At 41.4% G+C, this 18,639-nt stretch overlaps 1 protein-coding gene across 1 annotated transcript in view; it reads right to left on the reverse strand.

Moving 5' to 3' along the window:
* The window catches only part of LOC144679444 (eukaryotic translation initiation factor 3 subunit E), a 140,920-nt gene that overhangs the window by 111,023 nt on the left and 11,258 nt on the right, over positions 1-18,639 (reverse strand). Inside the window, exons 4-5 of the mRNA XM_078539827.1 lie at positions 1,912-1,954; positions 1,385-1,489 (exon numbers count right to left, since the gene is read on the reverse strand). Of these exons, the coding sequence (XP_078395953.1) occupies positions 1,385-1,489; positions 1,912-1,954 (148 nt within the window). The remainder of the gene's footprint in view (positions 1-1,384; positions 1,490-1,911; positions 1,955-18,639) is intronic.

An 18,639-nucleotide genomic window follows, 5' to 3' on the forward strand; every position in this document is an offset into this window, starting at 1 on the left:
CTGGTCTACATCCGCTTAGCTGTGCATTTTTAGCAATCCTGGATGTATTATACTTGGTCCCCTCATCTAAGTTATTAATAGGCTCAAAATAACGGAGGTCCCAGCACTGTTCTTTGAGGTACTCCACTAGATACAGCCTGCCAACCCAAAGATATCCCACTTATTCTTACTCTGTTTCCTGACCTTCAAATAATCCTCCATGCATACTAATATATTATTCCTAACTCCAGTACTATTTATTTATACTTTAAATTCCTCGTTCTTATTGAACCCTTGCTGCCCCACAATTTCCAGATGTTCAAATTTCCTAATCTATCTGGCTTTATATAAATTTACGATCCTAGACTTGGACTTAACCACAGCACACAAGCTTATCAAACTCTATCATATGATCATCAACCTTGTTGCGTTACACAATACCAAATCTAAAGTCACCTGTTCCCTAGTTAGTTCAACAGTCGCTTTAATTGGCTAGAGTGTGGTAACCATAAGCTATTAGCATTAAATTCAACTTCAAATTTTCCAGTTAGATTCTTCAGCACTCCATTTATTTCGGGGAGAAACAGTTGTGCTTACTTACTAGTTCGCACCTTGCACTCTTGATCTATGATAGCCTTGTTGCATTAAGAATGGCACACATTTTCAAGGTCATGAACAATGTCTTGGCCCCAGGATCAAAGGAATTTGCGGTGGGCTAGCCAAATTATTTCGGTAATATTGTGCCAGCTGAATACTTTTCGGAAGTTGCCTCGGTGAAGCCAAAGGTCCTTGCTCACACATAGGGTTAGCCAAGTTCTCCATGAGCGTATAGTCGTCTGTAAAACCCGCCAATCACAGGCAAATGGTCAAATTGTGTGGGAGACCAAGCCAAGGGACATAAAAATAAGACTGTCACAAATGAAACCCATTAGGAATTCAGGAGAAACATCTTTATGTAGGGATTGGTAAAAATGTGGAACTCTACCACAGATTATTTGAGAAAAGATGCATTTAAGAGGAAGTTGGCTAAATACAAGATGGAGAAAGGAATTGAAGGGTGAGATAAAGAATGATGGGAGGAGGCTCACGTGTGACAGTTGGCCTGAATGGTGTTGTAAATTCTCCAAGACTGTTACTCTTTCCTGATCTATGATGCAACTCGGAGTCAATTCCATGGGAAAGTATTACTTTCTGAATGAATCCTGCTTCTGTCTGTAATTTTAAACTGAATTCGGTCCGTTATACCTACAATCGGGCAAAGCAGACAAAACACGTTCACACGAGTGCTCCCGCTATAAGTGGAAAAAACGTATTCCTCCTAATCATGGGCAACAAGACCAACCTGATCAGAGCTTCTAGACATTCAAGCACAAAGCTTCATTTACCTGTTGGAAATGGCACTTACCAGAACTCTGAAAAAGTAGAGATACTCTGCTGCACCCGAATAATTGCCACATTCATACTGGAATTTAGCATATCGGTACAAGGTGTCCAAATATTCCTGACGAAACTTCAAAAAGAAAGAAAAAAAATAAGCTGAAAGTAAGACAGACTTTTTTTTATAAATTAAGATACCACCTTTATCATTGGAGAATAAACACAAATGATTCAATTTGATGTAAATTATACCAGGGTGCGTAGTTCTGGAAATAACTATTTTTCATCAGTTTTCCCACTTAAGATACAATAACTGAGCAACTTATTGCATTAAGTCAAGTTCCATTTGGTCTGAAAACATATCCAAGGTATTTGATGAATTGTTTTAAAACTAGTGAAGAAGTTTGTTACAAATTAATTGATTGGCACTATTAAAAATGAAGTCTGACTACACTGTCCAAATGCTTTGTTTCAGCAATTACTCAAGTCATTTCACAGCAGAACTACAATATTATTTACACTCATATTCACGTTAATTAACAAATGCCCACTTACCCCATGCTTTTCTGCTAGATAATCAAATAGCATTCGTCCATCCCTATTTGGATAGAAAAGAGGTTTTTTTTTTTAAAAATTGAAAACACACACATCCATTTAACAATTATTTAAGATTGAAGGATATTAGAGAAAACATGACCTGTGATGTTAAGAGTAACAAAAGGGTTGTTAAAAAAAAAAGTGCAATATTTCATTGGAACCAAGAACAGTGCACTAATCAACAGGTTTTGGAAGTGACTATTATCCTATAGTGGATACATGCAGATGGAAACTGGAGTAAGCTCACCATCCATTCATTCCATACAGGTGCATGCATATAATCATAAACGCCAAAATGGATTACAGAGACTGATGCCATTTCAAATCAATCCAAATCGACGTTTAAGTTTTCTAAAATCAAAACATAAATGGTCTGTTTTTCATTATTGCACCACATTTGGGTTAACAATGAAAGTATGCTTTGGCTGGCAGTCTGCTGAACCCCAGCCAATCCTGAAAAACAACTAAATGTGCTCAATCATACAGTGTGCCTGGCTGCAGAGTGGACATGCTCCCAACACACAGAAATGTTTTGAACTGAAGCAGTCAATCCTTATTGTCAAGGGAAACCTGTGGAAGCAGCATGAGCATCTTGATCAACACTGTGCACTTGTGATGTCTGCCCACTTTTCAAAAGACAATGCACTTCATTTTCCATCTCAAATTTACTGTAACAAGCTAGGCATGTTCAGTGCAAAGAAGTGAAGCATTCTCGGAAAAATTAGGACTTGTCCAATTTTTAAAAAAAAAATCATATTCCCCTGTGGAGACTCAAGAGGTCAAATCTGTTTGGTTAAAAAATTGTGCAAACCTTTACAGGCTGTTTTCATTCTGTTTCCTCACCTTCTGCACAATTACACATTCTAGAAAATTAGTGAACTCTTAACGTTAGCCCATATTTGGGTTGACATTCATGTTGACAGCACTTCCTTATCCACAAAGAGTCTCAAAAATTTTTGATAGAATGCATCAATAGAGGCAAGGCTTTTCTCCTCAATTTGCACTAATAAATTCAATGAAGTGTAATTCATTTATTCTCAATCCTCTCTGGTTTTGTCAGCAGGTGCTCTTTATGCCCTTACATTGCACCTTTTAAAGGTTTTGTTGCATCTTTGACTACTTCTGTGCAAGACCATCCAACGGAAAAATTGTCTTCTCGATTTGTCAATTCAGTGCTATTTGCTCTGTAATAGTCTGTGCAGCAAATGCAAATCGACTGAACTCATCTTGCCTCCAAAACAAAAACAGAAATACCTGGAAAAACTCAGCAGGTCTGGCAGCATCGGCGGAGAAGAGCAAAGTTGATGTTTCGAACGTCAACTTTGCTCTTCTCCGCCGATGCTGCCAGACCTGCTGAGTTTTCCAGGTAATTCTGTTTTTGTTTTGGATTTCCAGCATCCACAGTTTTTTGTTTTTATCATCTTGCCTCCAGCCAACTTCCACCAATGCAGGAGGGTATGATCTGTAACAAAAATCGCTGACAGCTTTCCCCTCCCTGGCCAGGAAGCACCTCAGCTAACTGAAACAATCCAATAGTTGCCCTGGTTGAAATCAGGGTTTAAGTTGGCAGTCTCCCTGCGAATGTATGGTATGCACGTATCTATTGTGGTATTGCTCATAAATAATCTGCAACCTTAAGTGCAGTTCCACTTTTACCATGATTTTACCTACAGCATACAAAAAATATTTCACTAATTTAACTGTGGCCGACAGCTATATGTGCATGACAGGTGTTTGCAATTATATTTATCTAGCATTTTGCTTCAGATGCCTCAGTTATTGACTATTGTAGGAGCAGGGCAGAACAACTCATTATACGCCTCTCACACAAAACTTGCTCACAGTGGCTAAAAATTCCTTATATTCACAGCAATACTCAAATTCCAAATTCCAGCCAGAAAGACAGATCTTTACAGGACTTCATGCGAACAACCGGAACATGAAATGGTCAGTATCGTCACTAAGCATTGGAATTTCTTTGTATAGAACTGCGCTTTTTTAAAAAAAAAAATCTGGTGTTTTAGTTACAAGGAAAAATTTTTTTTTTAAAAAAATCATTCATGGGATGCAGATATCACGAGGAAGACCAACATTTATTGTCCATGTCAAATTGCTCTCGAAAAGGAGGTGGTGGTGAGCCGCTTTATCAAACTACTGCAATCCGTGGTGGTAGATCTGTACACTATGCAATCAGTGAACATCCCCATTCTGACTGTATGAAGGTCATTGACACAGCACCTGAAGATGGTTGGGCCTGGGACACTACCTTAAGGAACTCTCTCAGCAGTATCCTGGGACTGAGATGATAGACCTTAAACAACCACAACCATCTTCCTTTGCGCTGGGTATGACTGCAGCTAGTGGAGAGTTTTCCCACCCAATTTCTATTGGCTTCAGTAATTTTTTTGGATGCTGTTTGCTACTTTGGATTCATATGTTTTGTGAATAGGTAGCTAAGAGGACATTTGAATCAATCACTATTTTGCCCTGCAGACATGACATTAGAAGCACAAGACAACTGAGTCCATGATTTTGTGCAACGAGGTAATGGTAACAAGACGTAATATAGAACTATTTCAAATAAGGTTCTCTATTTCAGTTTTCATAAAAACCTCTCCTCGTTCAGCTCTTTAGCCCAAACAAAATTTGAAATTGAACCGCAAAGAGGTGTGTTGCTTAGTCACAGAAATATGGAGATGCTCAAGGGGCCTGGATTGTGAAAAACACTCAATTAGATTTTTAATAGACCAAATAAGAATGAAAAAATGATTGTCGTTATGCTAAATTAGGAAGTTTAAAGTGAAATCAAACCAGGCAGAAGTTGAAAATATCAATTGGTCTCATTGCAAAGATGCAAATAAATCTCCAGTTACCCTGATTTCAGTATATGCATTGGCACATCCTAGCAGAGAAGATAATTAAACATAATAGGGCCATGCAACTTAGCCCTCATCCCCAACAGCCTTATGAACACTTACCCAAGTACAGATTTGTTCAAAGACCATATTTATTTGTTTAAACTTCTGATCCACTTGGAAGTTTGACTCAATTACGTTTCAACTTGAAGCATTTAACCAGGCTTATTTATTCAAAATAAAATTCACATCTTTCTAGTAACATCACTATAGGAAATTACATTTTCCTTAACTTATGCTAAGTGACCAGCAACCAATTGTGAATAAGTTATAATTTATATTAATTACAGTGCTACACACAGTCAGGCATTGTCAGTGCAATAACTTTAGAACACCCATTAAAGTTCAAAGTCAACTTACTTCAGCCTTGTGGCACAGCTCCTCAGCTAAAGCACAATTATACAAGGACTTAACTTCAAACGCCCAAGCAGCTTGAGGCACCCAATTACCCTTTAACGACAGCAAGAACAACCGGATGAGCACAACTGGTTGCCATACATAAAATAGCTGTCATCATTCTATTATTTGTTTTAGAATCTCTACATTGTAAGGAGTTTGGTCCATATGCATCCCAGTGTGTAATTTATAAATATCTTCTAAACATGAAAAGGGAAATGAGGACCACCTGTTCAGCATGTGACCATCAGCCCACGAGCTGAAGTTGATGAACACATTTTATCCCAATCCCTGCTTCCCGCATGCTGATTCCTTGCAAATGTGCTTCTTTGCAGTGTAAGGCCAGGGAACAATATAAGAAAAACGGTTTTTCTTCACCACATTTGTAGGATGCTCAAACTGTTTCCTAGCAAGTTTTAGCTTAGATCTGCACCAAATGGTTGATTGGGTGCACTGGTTTTTGCAGCAGTTAGCTGGGATTTTGACATGGGTGTAGTGTATTGGTACCTTAGAACAGGATCAGGTTCTTGTGAGTCATCCAATCATCTGAATGAAGACTGTACCTGCATCATTCAAGCACTTGCCTACCATATTGTTTAGTTTCTCCCTCCCTCCTAGGCTTAAACTATTATATATTGCCCTTTGCCTCCTATGTTTTGTCACTGGCACACTAACATCACGATCATTCAGTTAATGCCCTGCTCTACGTAGCCACAATGAACTGGACAATGCGCTGAACATTATCGGAAAACAGAATGTGGCATTTTTGCACAAAATGAAATATACACTGTTACTAAAATGTTCATATGCGCACAGCATAAAAGGTGTCCAGTTATTATGCTGTGATCGTTGCCTCTAACAGGAATTCCTATCCCAGATAGTGGGGCAATGTTTGATTCTCTTTTTATGAACACTCCAAACAGAATTTCTTTAAAGGGAAAGTGGGCACCCATTTAAGACAGAGATGAGGAGGAATTTCTTCTCTCAGGGGGGGTAGTCAATCTGTGGAATTCTTTACCGCAGAGGGCTGTAGAGGCTGGGTCGTTAAGTGTATTCAAGGCTGAGACAGACAGAATTTTAATCAGTAAGGGAATCAAAGGTTATGGGGAAAAGTCAGGAAAGTGGAGTTGAGGGTCATCAGATCAGCCTTGATCTCATTGAATGGCAGAGCAGGCTCGATGGGCCGAATGGCTTACTTCTACTTCTATGTCTTATGGTCTCGTTCTCAGGAGTGATAGGAAGTAGCAAGATGAGTTTTGCCCCACGAAGGCTCGTAACAGAGCACTGAATATTTCTAGCATTTTATGTTTTTATTTCAGATTTCCAGCATTCGCAATATTTTGCTCCATAACAGAATATCCTTGATGTGTTCCAAAAATTCAGTGAAGTTGGAAAGCATTAGCTTTCAGTTACCAACAAAACAGAGAAGTTAGGGAAACTTAAGATTAAAAACTATTTCAGTGATCTGTAGCAGATTGGGAAGGACATTTGTAGGGTATGTGCTATCGTCACATCAGAATCATTGGACAGAAGTTAGTTTCTGCAGAATTGGAAACAAGTGAAAGCAGCACCACTTTTAAATAGGGCAACAAATCTGACCCAGGCAATTAACCTATTAACGGGTAAAACTATAGAAATTATTCTGGCAATTAGATGTATCTGTGCAAAGAAATTTGACAGCCAAAATGGACTTAGGTGTGCATCTCTGTCTTAAACAACAGCACAAATAAGGTAGTGCAGTCTGCCAAAAAAATAGTTTATTTGGATTCTCAGTAATTTGAGGTCCACATGAAAAGCTTCTAATGAAAACAAAGCCATAAGGCGGCTATGGAAATGGATCCATCAATTAAAAATGGGAGGGAGATCACACACAAGAACTATAAAGTTAGACGGAAGATGTGTAGTCAAACATAGAATTCTGGATATTAAAAACAAATTTGAACGAAGTCAAACTTGCAGACAACACAAATAGGAAGTGAAGTGGCGGAAGATGTAGCAAAAAAATTGGAGAATGGTTAGATTGCTGACAGCAATCTATGAGGCAAATATAATTTAACACGGTGTGAAGCACCATATCGTAATCAAAAAAAAGAACAGCATACAACAAGGACAGCTGAACTGGTAAAGGATGCTTTGAAAGGGAGCTGGGAGGAACAGTAGACTTAACACTTCCAATATCTAGAAAATGTGACAAGTGATTGAAAACTAACAGAACTTCGGAATACCATGAACAGTGCAGTATTCTCCGTCAGGAATTACATACACCAAGGCTTTACAATACACGGGGCAGAACATAGGGTCAGTGTGTATAATTTAGTCACCATATCACAAGATGAATATCTGCGCTGGAGAGGTGCGAGGGAAATAGCAACATGTATAAGGGTGAGGATATACAAGGGAAGATTCGAGATGCTCAAGCACGGTGTTGCAGAAAAAAAGCAGTTAAGCAGCAACCTCATGGAGTCTTAAAAATATTACACATAGATAATGCCATATTCACATTATGAATTAAATCAAAGTAGAATGATGGATGACCGTGTGTGCAGGAGCTGCCTCCAACTGGAGCAACTCAAGCTCCGGGTTCTGGAGCTTGAGCAGCAGCTGGGGGCACCATGATGCATTCACGAGGCTGAGGGGTTCGTGGTTAGAACGTTTCAGGATGTGGTCACCCCACAGCTTAAGGAAGTGCAAGCAGAGAGCGAATGGGTGACTGCCAGACAGGAGAAGGGGACCAGGGAGGTAGTGAGGAAATCCCCCGAGTGCATCTTGCTCGCAAGCCGTTTTTCGGCCTTGGAAAATGGTGAGAGTGACGGTTCCTCTGTGGTGGCCAACCAGAGCCAAGGCCATGGCACTGTGGGTGGTCCAGCTGCTCGGGGGGAAGGAAGAAGTGTGGAAGGGCAATAGTGGTAGGGTATTCATTAGTGAGGGGAGTAGACAGGCGCTTCTGCAGCTGTAGACGTGACTCCAGGATGGTATGTTACCTCCCGGGTGCCAGGATCAAGGGTGTCACGGAACAGCCGCAGGGCATTCTGAAGGGGGAGGGTGAACAGCTAGAGGTCGTGGTCCATGTTGGGACCAATGACATAGGAAGAAAGAGAAATGAGCTCCTGCAAACAGACTTTAGGGAGTTAGGTAGGAAATTGAAAAGCAGAACTTCAAAGCTAGTAATCTCCAGATTACTCCCGGTGCCATGCAGGAGTGAGTATAGGAACAGAAGGATAGAGCAGATGAATGTGTGGCTGGAGAGATGGTGCAGGAGGGAGGGCTTTAGATTCCTGGAGCATCAGGACCATTTCTGGGGGCGGGTGGGACCTGTACGAGTTACATCTGAACAGGAACGGGACCAACATCCTCGCGGGGAGGTTTGCTAATGCTACTGGGGTGGATTTAAACTAAATTGGCAGGGGGATGGGATCCTGAAAAGTAGTTCAGAGGGAGAGACGCTGAGATGGAATTAGAAGTTAAAACACTAGTGAGTGAGTCTGGAAGGCAGAAGCTGGATAAGAAAGAAGTGAGTTTAGCAAGGCTAAATGGAATATATTTTAATGCAAGGAGCCTGAGAAATATGACAGATGAGCTGAGGGCACAGATAGGCATGTGGGAGTATGTTATCATAGCTATGACCGAGACCTGACTAAAAGGGCAAGATTGGCAGCTCAACATTCCTGGTTATAGGGTATTCAGGTGAGATAGAGAGAGGGTTAGAAGAGGAGGGGGGTCGCAATATTGATCAAGGAATCAATTATAGCAGTGAGGAGGGATGATAACTTGGAAGAATCATCAAATGAGGCCATATGGGTAGAAGTAAAAAAACACAAAAGGGGCAAACACGCTGTTGGGTGTGTACTATAGGCCCCCAGTCAAGGAGAGATAGAGGATCAAATATGTAGTCAAATTTCAGAGAAGCGAAAGAATAAGGCAATAATTAGTAGGGGATTTTAACTACCCAAATATTAACTGGGATAGTTTGTGTGCGCAAGGCAGGGAGGGAGCAAAATTCTTAAATTGCATCCAGGAGAACTTTTTTTAGCCAGTGTGTAGAAAACCCAACAAGGGAGGGGACAGTTCTGGACCTAATATTTGGAAATAAGCCCAGGCATAGCCCCCAATATCAACATCCTCAGGGTTACCATTGACTAGAAACTGAAATGGACTAGCCATATAAATACTGTGGCTACAAGAACAGGTCAAAGGCTAGGAATCATGTGACAAGTAACCCACCTCCCGACTCCCCAAAGCCTGTCTGCCATCTACAAGGCACAGGTCAGGAGTGTGATGGAATACTCCCCATTTGCCTGGATGAGTGCAGCTCCCACAACACCCAAGAAGCTTGACACTGTCCAGGACAAAGCAGCTCACTTGACTAGCACCACATCCACAAACATTCACTCCTTCCACCAGACGCACAGTAGCAGCAGTGTGTACCATCTACAAGATGCACTGCAGGAATTCACCAAGGCTCCTTCGACAGCACCTTCCAAACCCACGACCACTACCATCTAGAAGGACAAGAGCAACATCACCGTCTGGAAGTTCCCCTCCAAGCCACTCACCATCCTAACTTGGAAATATATTGCTGTTCCTTCACTGTCACTGGATCCTGGAACTCCCTCCCTAACCGCACTGTGGGTGTACCTACAGCACATGGACCGCAGTGGTTCAAGAAGGCAGCTCACCACCACCTTCTCAAGGGCAATTAGGGATGGGCAATAAATGCTGGCCCAGGCAGCGAAGCCCACATCCCGTGAATGAATGAAAAAAAAGGTGGAAGGCGTATCAGTGGGGGAGCATTTTGGAGATAGTGACCATATCTCAGTTAAATTTAGGATAGTTATGGAAAAGGATATGGTTGGGCCAGGAATAAAAGTTCTAAACTGGGGAAAGGCTAATTTTACAAAGATGAGATACGATTTGGCCCAAGTGCACTGGGAGGAGCTACTTGCAGATAAAACTGAGAGAGCAGGAGGCATGCAAGGAGGAAATAGCAAGAGTACGGGGCAAATACGTTCATGTAAAGACAAGGGCAGGGGGGAAACCAAGTCCAGAAAACCCTGGATGTCAATGAACATAAAGATTGGGATTGAGGAAAAAAAGAAGCTTATGGCACATACTGAGGGCTCAATATGGCAGAGTCCCTAGAGGAGTATAAAAAGTGCAGTGGGAAACTTAACAAGGAAATTAGGAAAGCTAAGAGAGTGCATGAAAAAGCATTGTTGGGTAGAATAAAGGAAACCCCAAGAGGGTTTTTTAAATATATAAAGAGCAAGATAATAACTAGGGAAAGAGTAGGGCCAATGAGGGATCGTAGAGGCAATCTGTGTGTGGACCCGGAAGACGTGGGTACCGTCCTCGATGAATACTTTGCATCAGTCTTCACAGTGGAAAAGGACGACGCAGGTATAGACATCAGGGTGGAGGACTGTGAAATATTAGAGGAAATTAACAGAGAGAGAGAGGGGGAGAGAGGAGGTACTAGCGGGTTTAGTGTCCTTAAAAGTGGATAAATCCGCAGGCCTGGATGAGATGTATCCCAGGCTGTTGAGGGAGGCAAGGGAACAGATATCAGGGGCCCTGGCAGTAATTTTCAAATGCTCTCTGGCCACAGGTGAGGTGCCAGAGGACTGGAAGACTGCTAATGTTGTCCCATTATTAAAAAAAAGAGGAAAGGATAGGCCTGGAAATTACACCAGTCAGTCTAACCTCAGTGGTGGGGAAGTTACTAGAAAGAATTCTGAAGAATAGAATATATCTGCATTTGGAGAGGCACGGATTAGGGATAGTCAGCATGGGTTTGTTAAGGGAAGGTCGGGTTTGACAAATTTGATCGAATTCTTTGAGGAAGTAACCGGAAGTGTTGATGAGGGCAATGCATTTGATGTGGTCTATATGGACTTTAGCAAGGCTTTTGATAAGGTTCCTCATGGCAGACTAGTCAAGAAAATAAAAGCCCATGGGATCCAAGGCAAAGTGGGACGTTGGATCCAAAATTGGCTAAGAGGCAGGAAGCAGAGGGTGATGGTAGAGGGATGTTTCTGTGACTGGAAGTCTGTTTCCAGTGGGGTTCCGCAGGGCTCAGTGCTGGGGCCCTTGCTGTTTGTGGTGTACATAAATAATTTGGACTTAAATATAGGGGGGGTATGATCAAGAAGTTCACAGATGCCACGAAAATTGGTAGGGTGATAAATAGTGAGGAGGGTAGGCATAAACTGCAGGAGGATATCAACAAAGTGGTCAGGTGAGCAGAGCAGTGGCAAATGGAATACAACCCAGAAAAATGCGAGGTAATACACTTGGGAGGGCTAACAAGGCAAGGGATTACCTTGTGAGTGGTAGGACCCTGGAAAGTACCGAAGATCAGAGGGACCTCGGTGTGCATATTCACAGATCCCTGAAGGTAACAGGGCAGGTAGATAAGGTGGTTAAGAAGGCATATGGGATACTTGCCTTTATTAGCCGAGGCATAGAAAAGAAGAGGTTATGCTGGAATTGTATAAAACGCTGGTTTGGCCACAGCTGGAGTACTGTGTGCAGTTCTGGTCACCACATTATAAGGAGGATGTGATTGCACTGGAGAGGGTGCAAAGGAATTTACCAGGTGGCTACCTGGGCTGGAGGGTCTGAGCTATGAGGAAAGATTGGATACGCTGGGGGTGTTTTCCTTGGAGCAGCCATGGTTGAGAGGGGACCTGATAAAGGTGTATAAGATTATGAGGGGCATAGATAGGGTGGATAGGAGGGTACTATTTCCATTAGCAGATGGGTCGATAACCAGGGGGTATAGATTTAAGTTAAGAGATAGATGGCTAAGAGGGGAGTTGAGGTGCAATTTTTTCACCGAGGTTGGTGGGAGTATGGAACTCGCTGCCTGAAAGGTCAGTTGAGTCAGAAGCTCTTGACAGTACTGAATGGACTGCTCCTTCACAGTAAGAACTTCAATACAACTTACACCCTTACGTTTGGGCTCTGTCTTTTTTCTACACCTGTAATCTTTTTGAATCAGACATTTATGGAATGGAAAGTAAGATACAATATTCTCAACTCAAGCTGCAGCATCTAATCTTCTGCAGGGACTTCCTAAACCAAATCACAAAACTGTCGCTGTTAACAACACTTTACCCTTCAAAGACTTGACTAAGTAAATCCAGAACTTTCGGCAGTGGCTTTTAATGAAAGCTGCAGCTAACTCTTTCAAGCCTTCGATTTTGTATCCTGTACAGCTCCACACAGGAAGTACTAAATTCAGATTCAGAACTGAAGACATGAACAGAGGATATTTCTGGTGCATAACTGGAAAATGTTAGTGAACAGCTTGTAATGTCATTATCACTAGGCTTTTTGAAGTAATATCTATAATGAACTAACTGACCTGTAGGAGAATTCATGGTGCATCTGGAATTTTACCCAAGTCCAAAAAGTGATTTAAAAACATATGAAGGAGGAATCACACCAATTCTTTTTTTTTTAAATCAGTTACAAAGAAATGCATGCTTCAACATATCATTTATTTCTTACATGCTGAAATGAGCACTCAGCACATCAAGGGCTTGTAGGAGCTGCCAAATCAGTCCACGCGAGGGAGTTGACTTATCAGTAGAGATGGAGTCACGAACCAAAGCTGCAGCCATAAATCATTTATTTGAACAGGGTATGTTAAACACAGCATACTCTCAGTGTCAAACCCATTAACTATTCAAAACCAATTATATAATTTTAATTAGCTGTGCCTTGATGTGATGCTACCCCAAGCACACGTTGAGACAGGTCAACTGTCCAAACATTTGATTTCAAACACAGCAGAACTATCCAGATCCTGATCAAATCAAACCAATACAAATTTTGTTCAATAAATCAACCATGAACAAAGCTTTTTGGAAACACTAAGATCGTTTGCGCTGGATTGGGCAAATAATGGAACACATCAGTGTCTTAAACTGAGCTAGTGTCACTGCCTTAAAGCTTACCAAAAACCCCAAAATAAACAGGAAAAAAGACAATAGCTGTGATAATATTTAAGAGACATATCTATAATAGTCTGAAATGTACCGTTTACTGCTGCTATGCACTGTGAGGCAGACAGAGCCATTTTCTCTTGGTAAACATAGAGAATAGGTGAATTTTGCCAGCTCCCCGATGTTCCTGGTCTGTTACAATATCTTACATCATTTACAAACCTGAAGAACACATACTTTGACACAAGCATAACTGCATAAATTCTCCACACCAGTCCATTAGGGCCCAGCTAACAGTTTTGTGCTTTTGCGACTGGGATGGGAGGAGTGCGCGAATTATCAAACCCCACTACTCCACGGGCCATACCATTAATTTAAATGTTTAATTTTCTCACCAAAATGGCCAATTGTTTATCTATACTCCTAGCACCCAGAAGAGACTCCAGGCTTCTTCCAAAAAACTCAATGATTTATTATAAAACAGAACTCCTTTTAAGCAAGTTTCAAGAACTGGTTGACACGATTGTAATCCGGAAGTATAACTAACAAACCCTTTTAAACTTCCCAAGCTCGCACACAGACGAAAAGACACACAGGTAGTCTCTGCAGAGTCAGGCGGATGGAAAAAGAAACTTAGAAAGAAAACAGAATTAAAGTTCACAGAGGTTTGATGTTGTCGGTCTGAAATCCCCTCAGGCCCAGTAGATGTCGGGAAGTTCACCAATGATGCTTCAGAGTGGAGGAGCGTATAGCTGGACCAATTCTTCCTGTCTCAGTTCGCAAGTCCAAAATTATGCAGACAAACTCCACTCAGATGAGGATTATCTGGCTACAGGTGGAGAACCACACACGGTTTCACAAAGCAGAGAGGGAGAGAGAGCTAGTCAGGATGGCCGTCTGTTCTCAGCCTATCCCAACAAGACTGAAAGCAAAACCACAGGTTCAAATTTAAGACTTTTGCCTCGGCAATGTGATTGCCTTTTTGTCTTCCAGCTTTTCATTGATTAAAATTCTTTGCAGTTCAAAACAAACAAACAACTCCTTCTCAAGTACCATACAGCTCAGGTGATTGCTTGGAAGAGGCCTGCTTATTGACAGCTCCAAAGTGAACCTATGACCCTTTTTAAAAAAAAACTCTTGGGCAGCCTCCAAATGTCCAAATACTGCAATGTCCTTCCAAGAAAAAAATCCAGTTTAAAGAGATACGATTCGAACACTTTCATACAGAATGGATCTGAACTCCGGCCCCAGAGCTGAAAACTCTCGAGGCAATCTACTCTTCTGACCACATCCACGGCCATTAACCAGACAACATCGATCAATATCCTCATTTCAACAACGACTTTATCAGGGACGTACCATGTACAAAGGGCTAATGGCTGACCTTTGGGACATAGATTTAGATCCAGCTCAGTGATAGCTAGAAAGCTCCCTGTCATTAGGAAGGTAAGAACCATAAGAAGTGAAATGAATGGGAAGTCTCAAACCATCAGTCAATTTCCACCAATATTCCACACACACAAAACTTGCCCCTTAGATTGCCAGCATGTTCAAAGACATCCCTGTATTGGTCAATTTACTATGAAAGTTTCAACAACAGCTTATTTCTGTATAAAACCAAAACTATTAAAATAAGCATTTAAAATACGTCAGTTAAAAATTAATAATTGAAACAATTATCTCCAGTAATTTGTCTGGTCTCCATTCCTCCCATCACCTCCTTTCATTCACTCAATGCTTCCCAGGTTTGGATATCTATTGCTTAGCTTTACTCCTTTCCTGGCTCCCACTGTCCATTTTAAGAGGTGGGAGGAACTTCACAAAACTTCATTTTTATTGAGCTGTAACTTATTTTAAAGACAAATGAAATGGACCATGTATAAACATTGATGTGAGTGCATTAAAGGCAAGCAGATTAATCTGCGTGCTGGAATGTGTCATATACAAAATGGGCTCTGACAATATGGGGAAACCCCAGAAGCGGAGGGGAAGCACAGGGATTCATGTGTCCATGTACAAGTCTCTAAAAACTAGTGCACAGGTATGAAGAACAATGAAAGGAATTAATGGAATGTAGGTCTTTATCTCAAGGATGAGGTTGGAAAGGGGAGGGTGTCATACATCAGTTATAAAGAGCTGTGGTCACAGCCCATTTGGAGTACTTCACTCACTTTTGAGTACCACACCTCAGGAAGGATATATTGGAGTAATGGAGTGGTACAGTGCAGAATCAACAGCACAAAAACTGGGCCTCAGGGTTAATTTGAGGGGTCAGGTTGCATAATGGTGGGTTGTATTATCATGAGTTCAGAAGTTTGATGGGTGACTTAATCAAGGCACTCAAAATGAAAAAGAGATTCAGTAGTTTAGATAGAGAGAAACTCTCTCCTCTGGTGGGTGAATCAGAACCAGAGGCACCTGAGGCACAGCAGCAACTCACCAAGCCTCCTTCAATAGCACCTTCCAAACACACGACCTCTACCAAACAGAAGAGCAAGGACAGCAGGGGCATGTAACTTCCCCTCACAGTGACACACCATCCTGACTTGGAACTATATTGTCACTGGGTCAAAATCCTGGAACTTCCTCCCTTACAGTACTGTGGGTGTACCCACACCAGATGGACTGCAATGGCTCAAGGTAGCAGTTCGCCTCCACCTTCTCAAAGGAAATAGGTGCCAGCCTTGGCAGCAATGCTCACATCCCATAATCGAATAAAATCTCAAATTTAGAGCTAGGCTGTTTTGGGAGCATGTCTGTTCTGCTGTGCTACTAGATCATATATGGTCCCTACCTCAACTTAATTTATCCTTGATACTCCGACAGAACAAAAAGCTGTCGATCTCAATCATGAGAATTTCAATGATCTGCACAGCCTTTTGAGAGTACAAGTGTCCTTTGCTTTGTGAGAAATAGTACTTTCCATGCAGTTAATTTTATTCATTTCATCCCACTTTCTGATATGTCAGCCCTTTCACTTCACTCTTATCCCGGACTGTTTCATCATTCATTTTAGAATCCGCTCCTCTCCCATTATATTCCTATTTTGCTAAATTTGTCTACACTCAGGGAGAATCCAAGCGATCAAATTGTCTGCAACCACAGTCAAATGTCAACCAAAATGAGTACAGAACTGAAAGTATCTTCTGCAAGGAATCACAACTCCAGGGTCACTCCTGGACACACAAGCATGGGATAGGTTGACCCACATTGTATTTCCTAACCTCTGTTCCTCTGAAGTTATTGAGAACAGGATCTTGCCACACTGAGAAATCACTGGCGGCACCTTATAGTCCACCACCAACCAGACACAGACAATCCTACAGTAGTGGAACTGCAGTAGTGAAGTAGTGTTTGAAATTTCCCAAATATGACAGATGTACTTATTCCACTAGACACAGGTAGCAGGGGAAGCAAGCAAGTTACCATCTCGTCAAAGTCACAGCACAATCCCTGACTTTTTTTTTTAAAAACACACAAGACTGTCTTCAATTACTGCTGAACAAGTCAGGACAAGACCCATTTGTCTGTGGCCCCTCATTCTAAGTCAACCGTTAGCTATAATTGCAATCCCTCACACAGAAAATACTCTGGGCTGTTCATTGCCCTGCATTTGATGTGGCTTGTCAAATCTATTAATGACACCTTACACAGAGTCTGTCCTCCAACTTTGATCTGCAAACATACAACCAAAGCCTCTCATTTGATCCCCTTAAGTTCTACAATCTGTTGGTACCTCACAATCAGGACTTCAATTAAATGTTTTCTTTAATGTATTGGCAAAATTACACTGAATATAATTATAAAAATTACATATATGACTTTTTGTACCATTCATCTACATGCTAGAATCATTTAGTCACAATACTCATAATTGGAAACATCAATTAATGTGCAGGGTCACAAATAAAGAGCAGATAGTTAAAGGACAAACCATCAGCATTTGAAACAGTCCAGATGGAGATTAATAAACTTGTTTCAATAAAAAAAGCACGTTTTAAATGTGATAACTAGAGCAATTCTGCTTGAGTAAATCAAATTAACTCCACTCCATTGCCCAGATTTTAACCACAGATGCCACACGTATGAAGCTTCCGACTACACTCGCCCCTTAAAAAGGGTTCTGATCAAGATGGTGCAAAGTGACAACAACTTATGAAGAGTACTCATTTTCAGTAGCAGATTTACAGGTTGAGAATTTATCACTGCGGTAAAATTTTGCAATATAGAAGGAAACAATTCGACCCGTCATACCTATGCTGGCACTTTGAAAGAGTGACCCAATTAGCTGCATGTAAGATTGCCAACTCCCCCAGAACGGCTGAGAGTCTCCTGGAGTCAGCATCAATCTCCTGGTGACCCAAGAAAGCATTCCGGGAGATTGGAATGCTGCTTTCTCAGTACAAATGTTGTGTATTTCCAGCACTCTCAGTTCTTGGTAAATGTGTCACATGGACACATCTTCCATGTCAATTTGCAGCACGCTGCATATACCGCACTTGTGCGCAGAAACATGCATTGTTCCCTTCCGAGTCGGTCACAGCTGGAAATCCATGCTTTCTTTATTAAGTCTCAGTTACAGCCGTGCATGCGTGTCTGTATGCTGGTGGGTTCTGTGTATATTGCAAAACAAACAGGTTTTAGTTCTGGCTATTTCAGATTTTCTACGCAAAAAAAAAAAATCTTTGCCACCCGTGATTTGCTTTCCCCTTCTAATGCTTTTATGGAGCTTTTACTTCAGCAAGATTCATTTGTGTGCAGACGTGAAGGGTTTTAGAGAGAGAGAGAGAGTAAAAGAAATGGAATCACAGAAAACGAATTAAAAGTAGACGGGATGATCAGTGATGTCAACATTAATAACGTGGAACAGAAATGAGATCAGACAAGGACAACATGCATCTGCAAAGTTTTAATAGTCAAGCTTTACATCTGTTTAGTGAGGTGAATAGCCACTGTTTTCTCAAGTTTTTGAATCTAGCAGGCTGCAAATCCATTCTGCTGAGTGGATAGTTTTCAGATGCCAAACTAGTTTCTCAATCAAATGGATAGGTGACCCGCCAGTTCTGAAGAGTGACCCCCCCCTCACCCCAAAACCATTCCCGGTACGTCACTGGGTTTCTGTGAAGCTACTTCCACTGGCATTTCCCACAATATGCCCAGCTCGGTTGACAACCCTCGTCCCATCCCCTGCTCTTTGGCCATAGCCCTGCAAAGTTCTCTTTTTTTCATACATAGCTAATTCCCTTTTGAAAGTTATTATTGAATCTGCTTCCATCACCCTCGGGCTGTGCATTCTAGATTATAACAAGCCTCTGCGTTAAAAAGAATGCTCCTCATCTCACCCCCCCGGTTATTTTGCCAATTAACTTAAAAGTTTTGAAGTTACAAACATTTTACAGCAAGATTACAAGATGAGCAACAGGGTA

This window comes from Cetorhinus maximus, chromosome 4, assembly GCF_964194155.1.
Source record: "Cetorhinus maximus chromosome 4, sCetMax3.hap1.1, whole genome shotgun sequence".
In the NCBI taxonomy this organism is placed as follows: domain Eukaryota; kingdom Metazoa; phylum Chordata; class Chondrichthyes; order Lamniformes; family Cetorhinidae; genus Cetorhinus; species Cetorhinus maximus.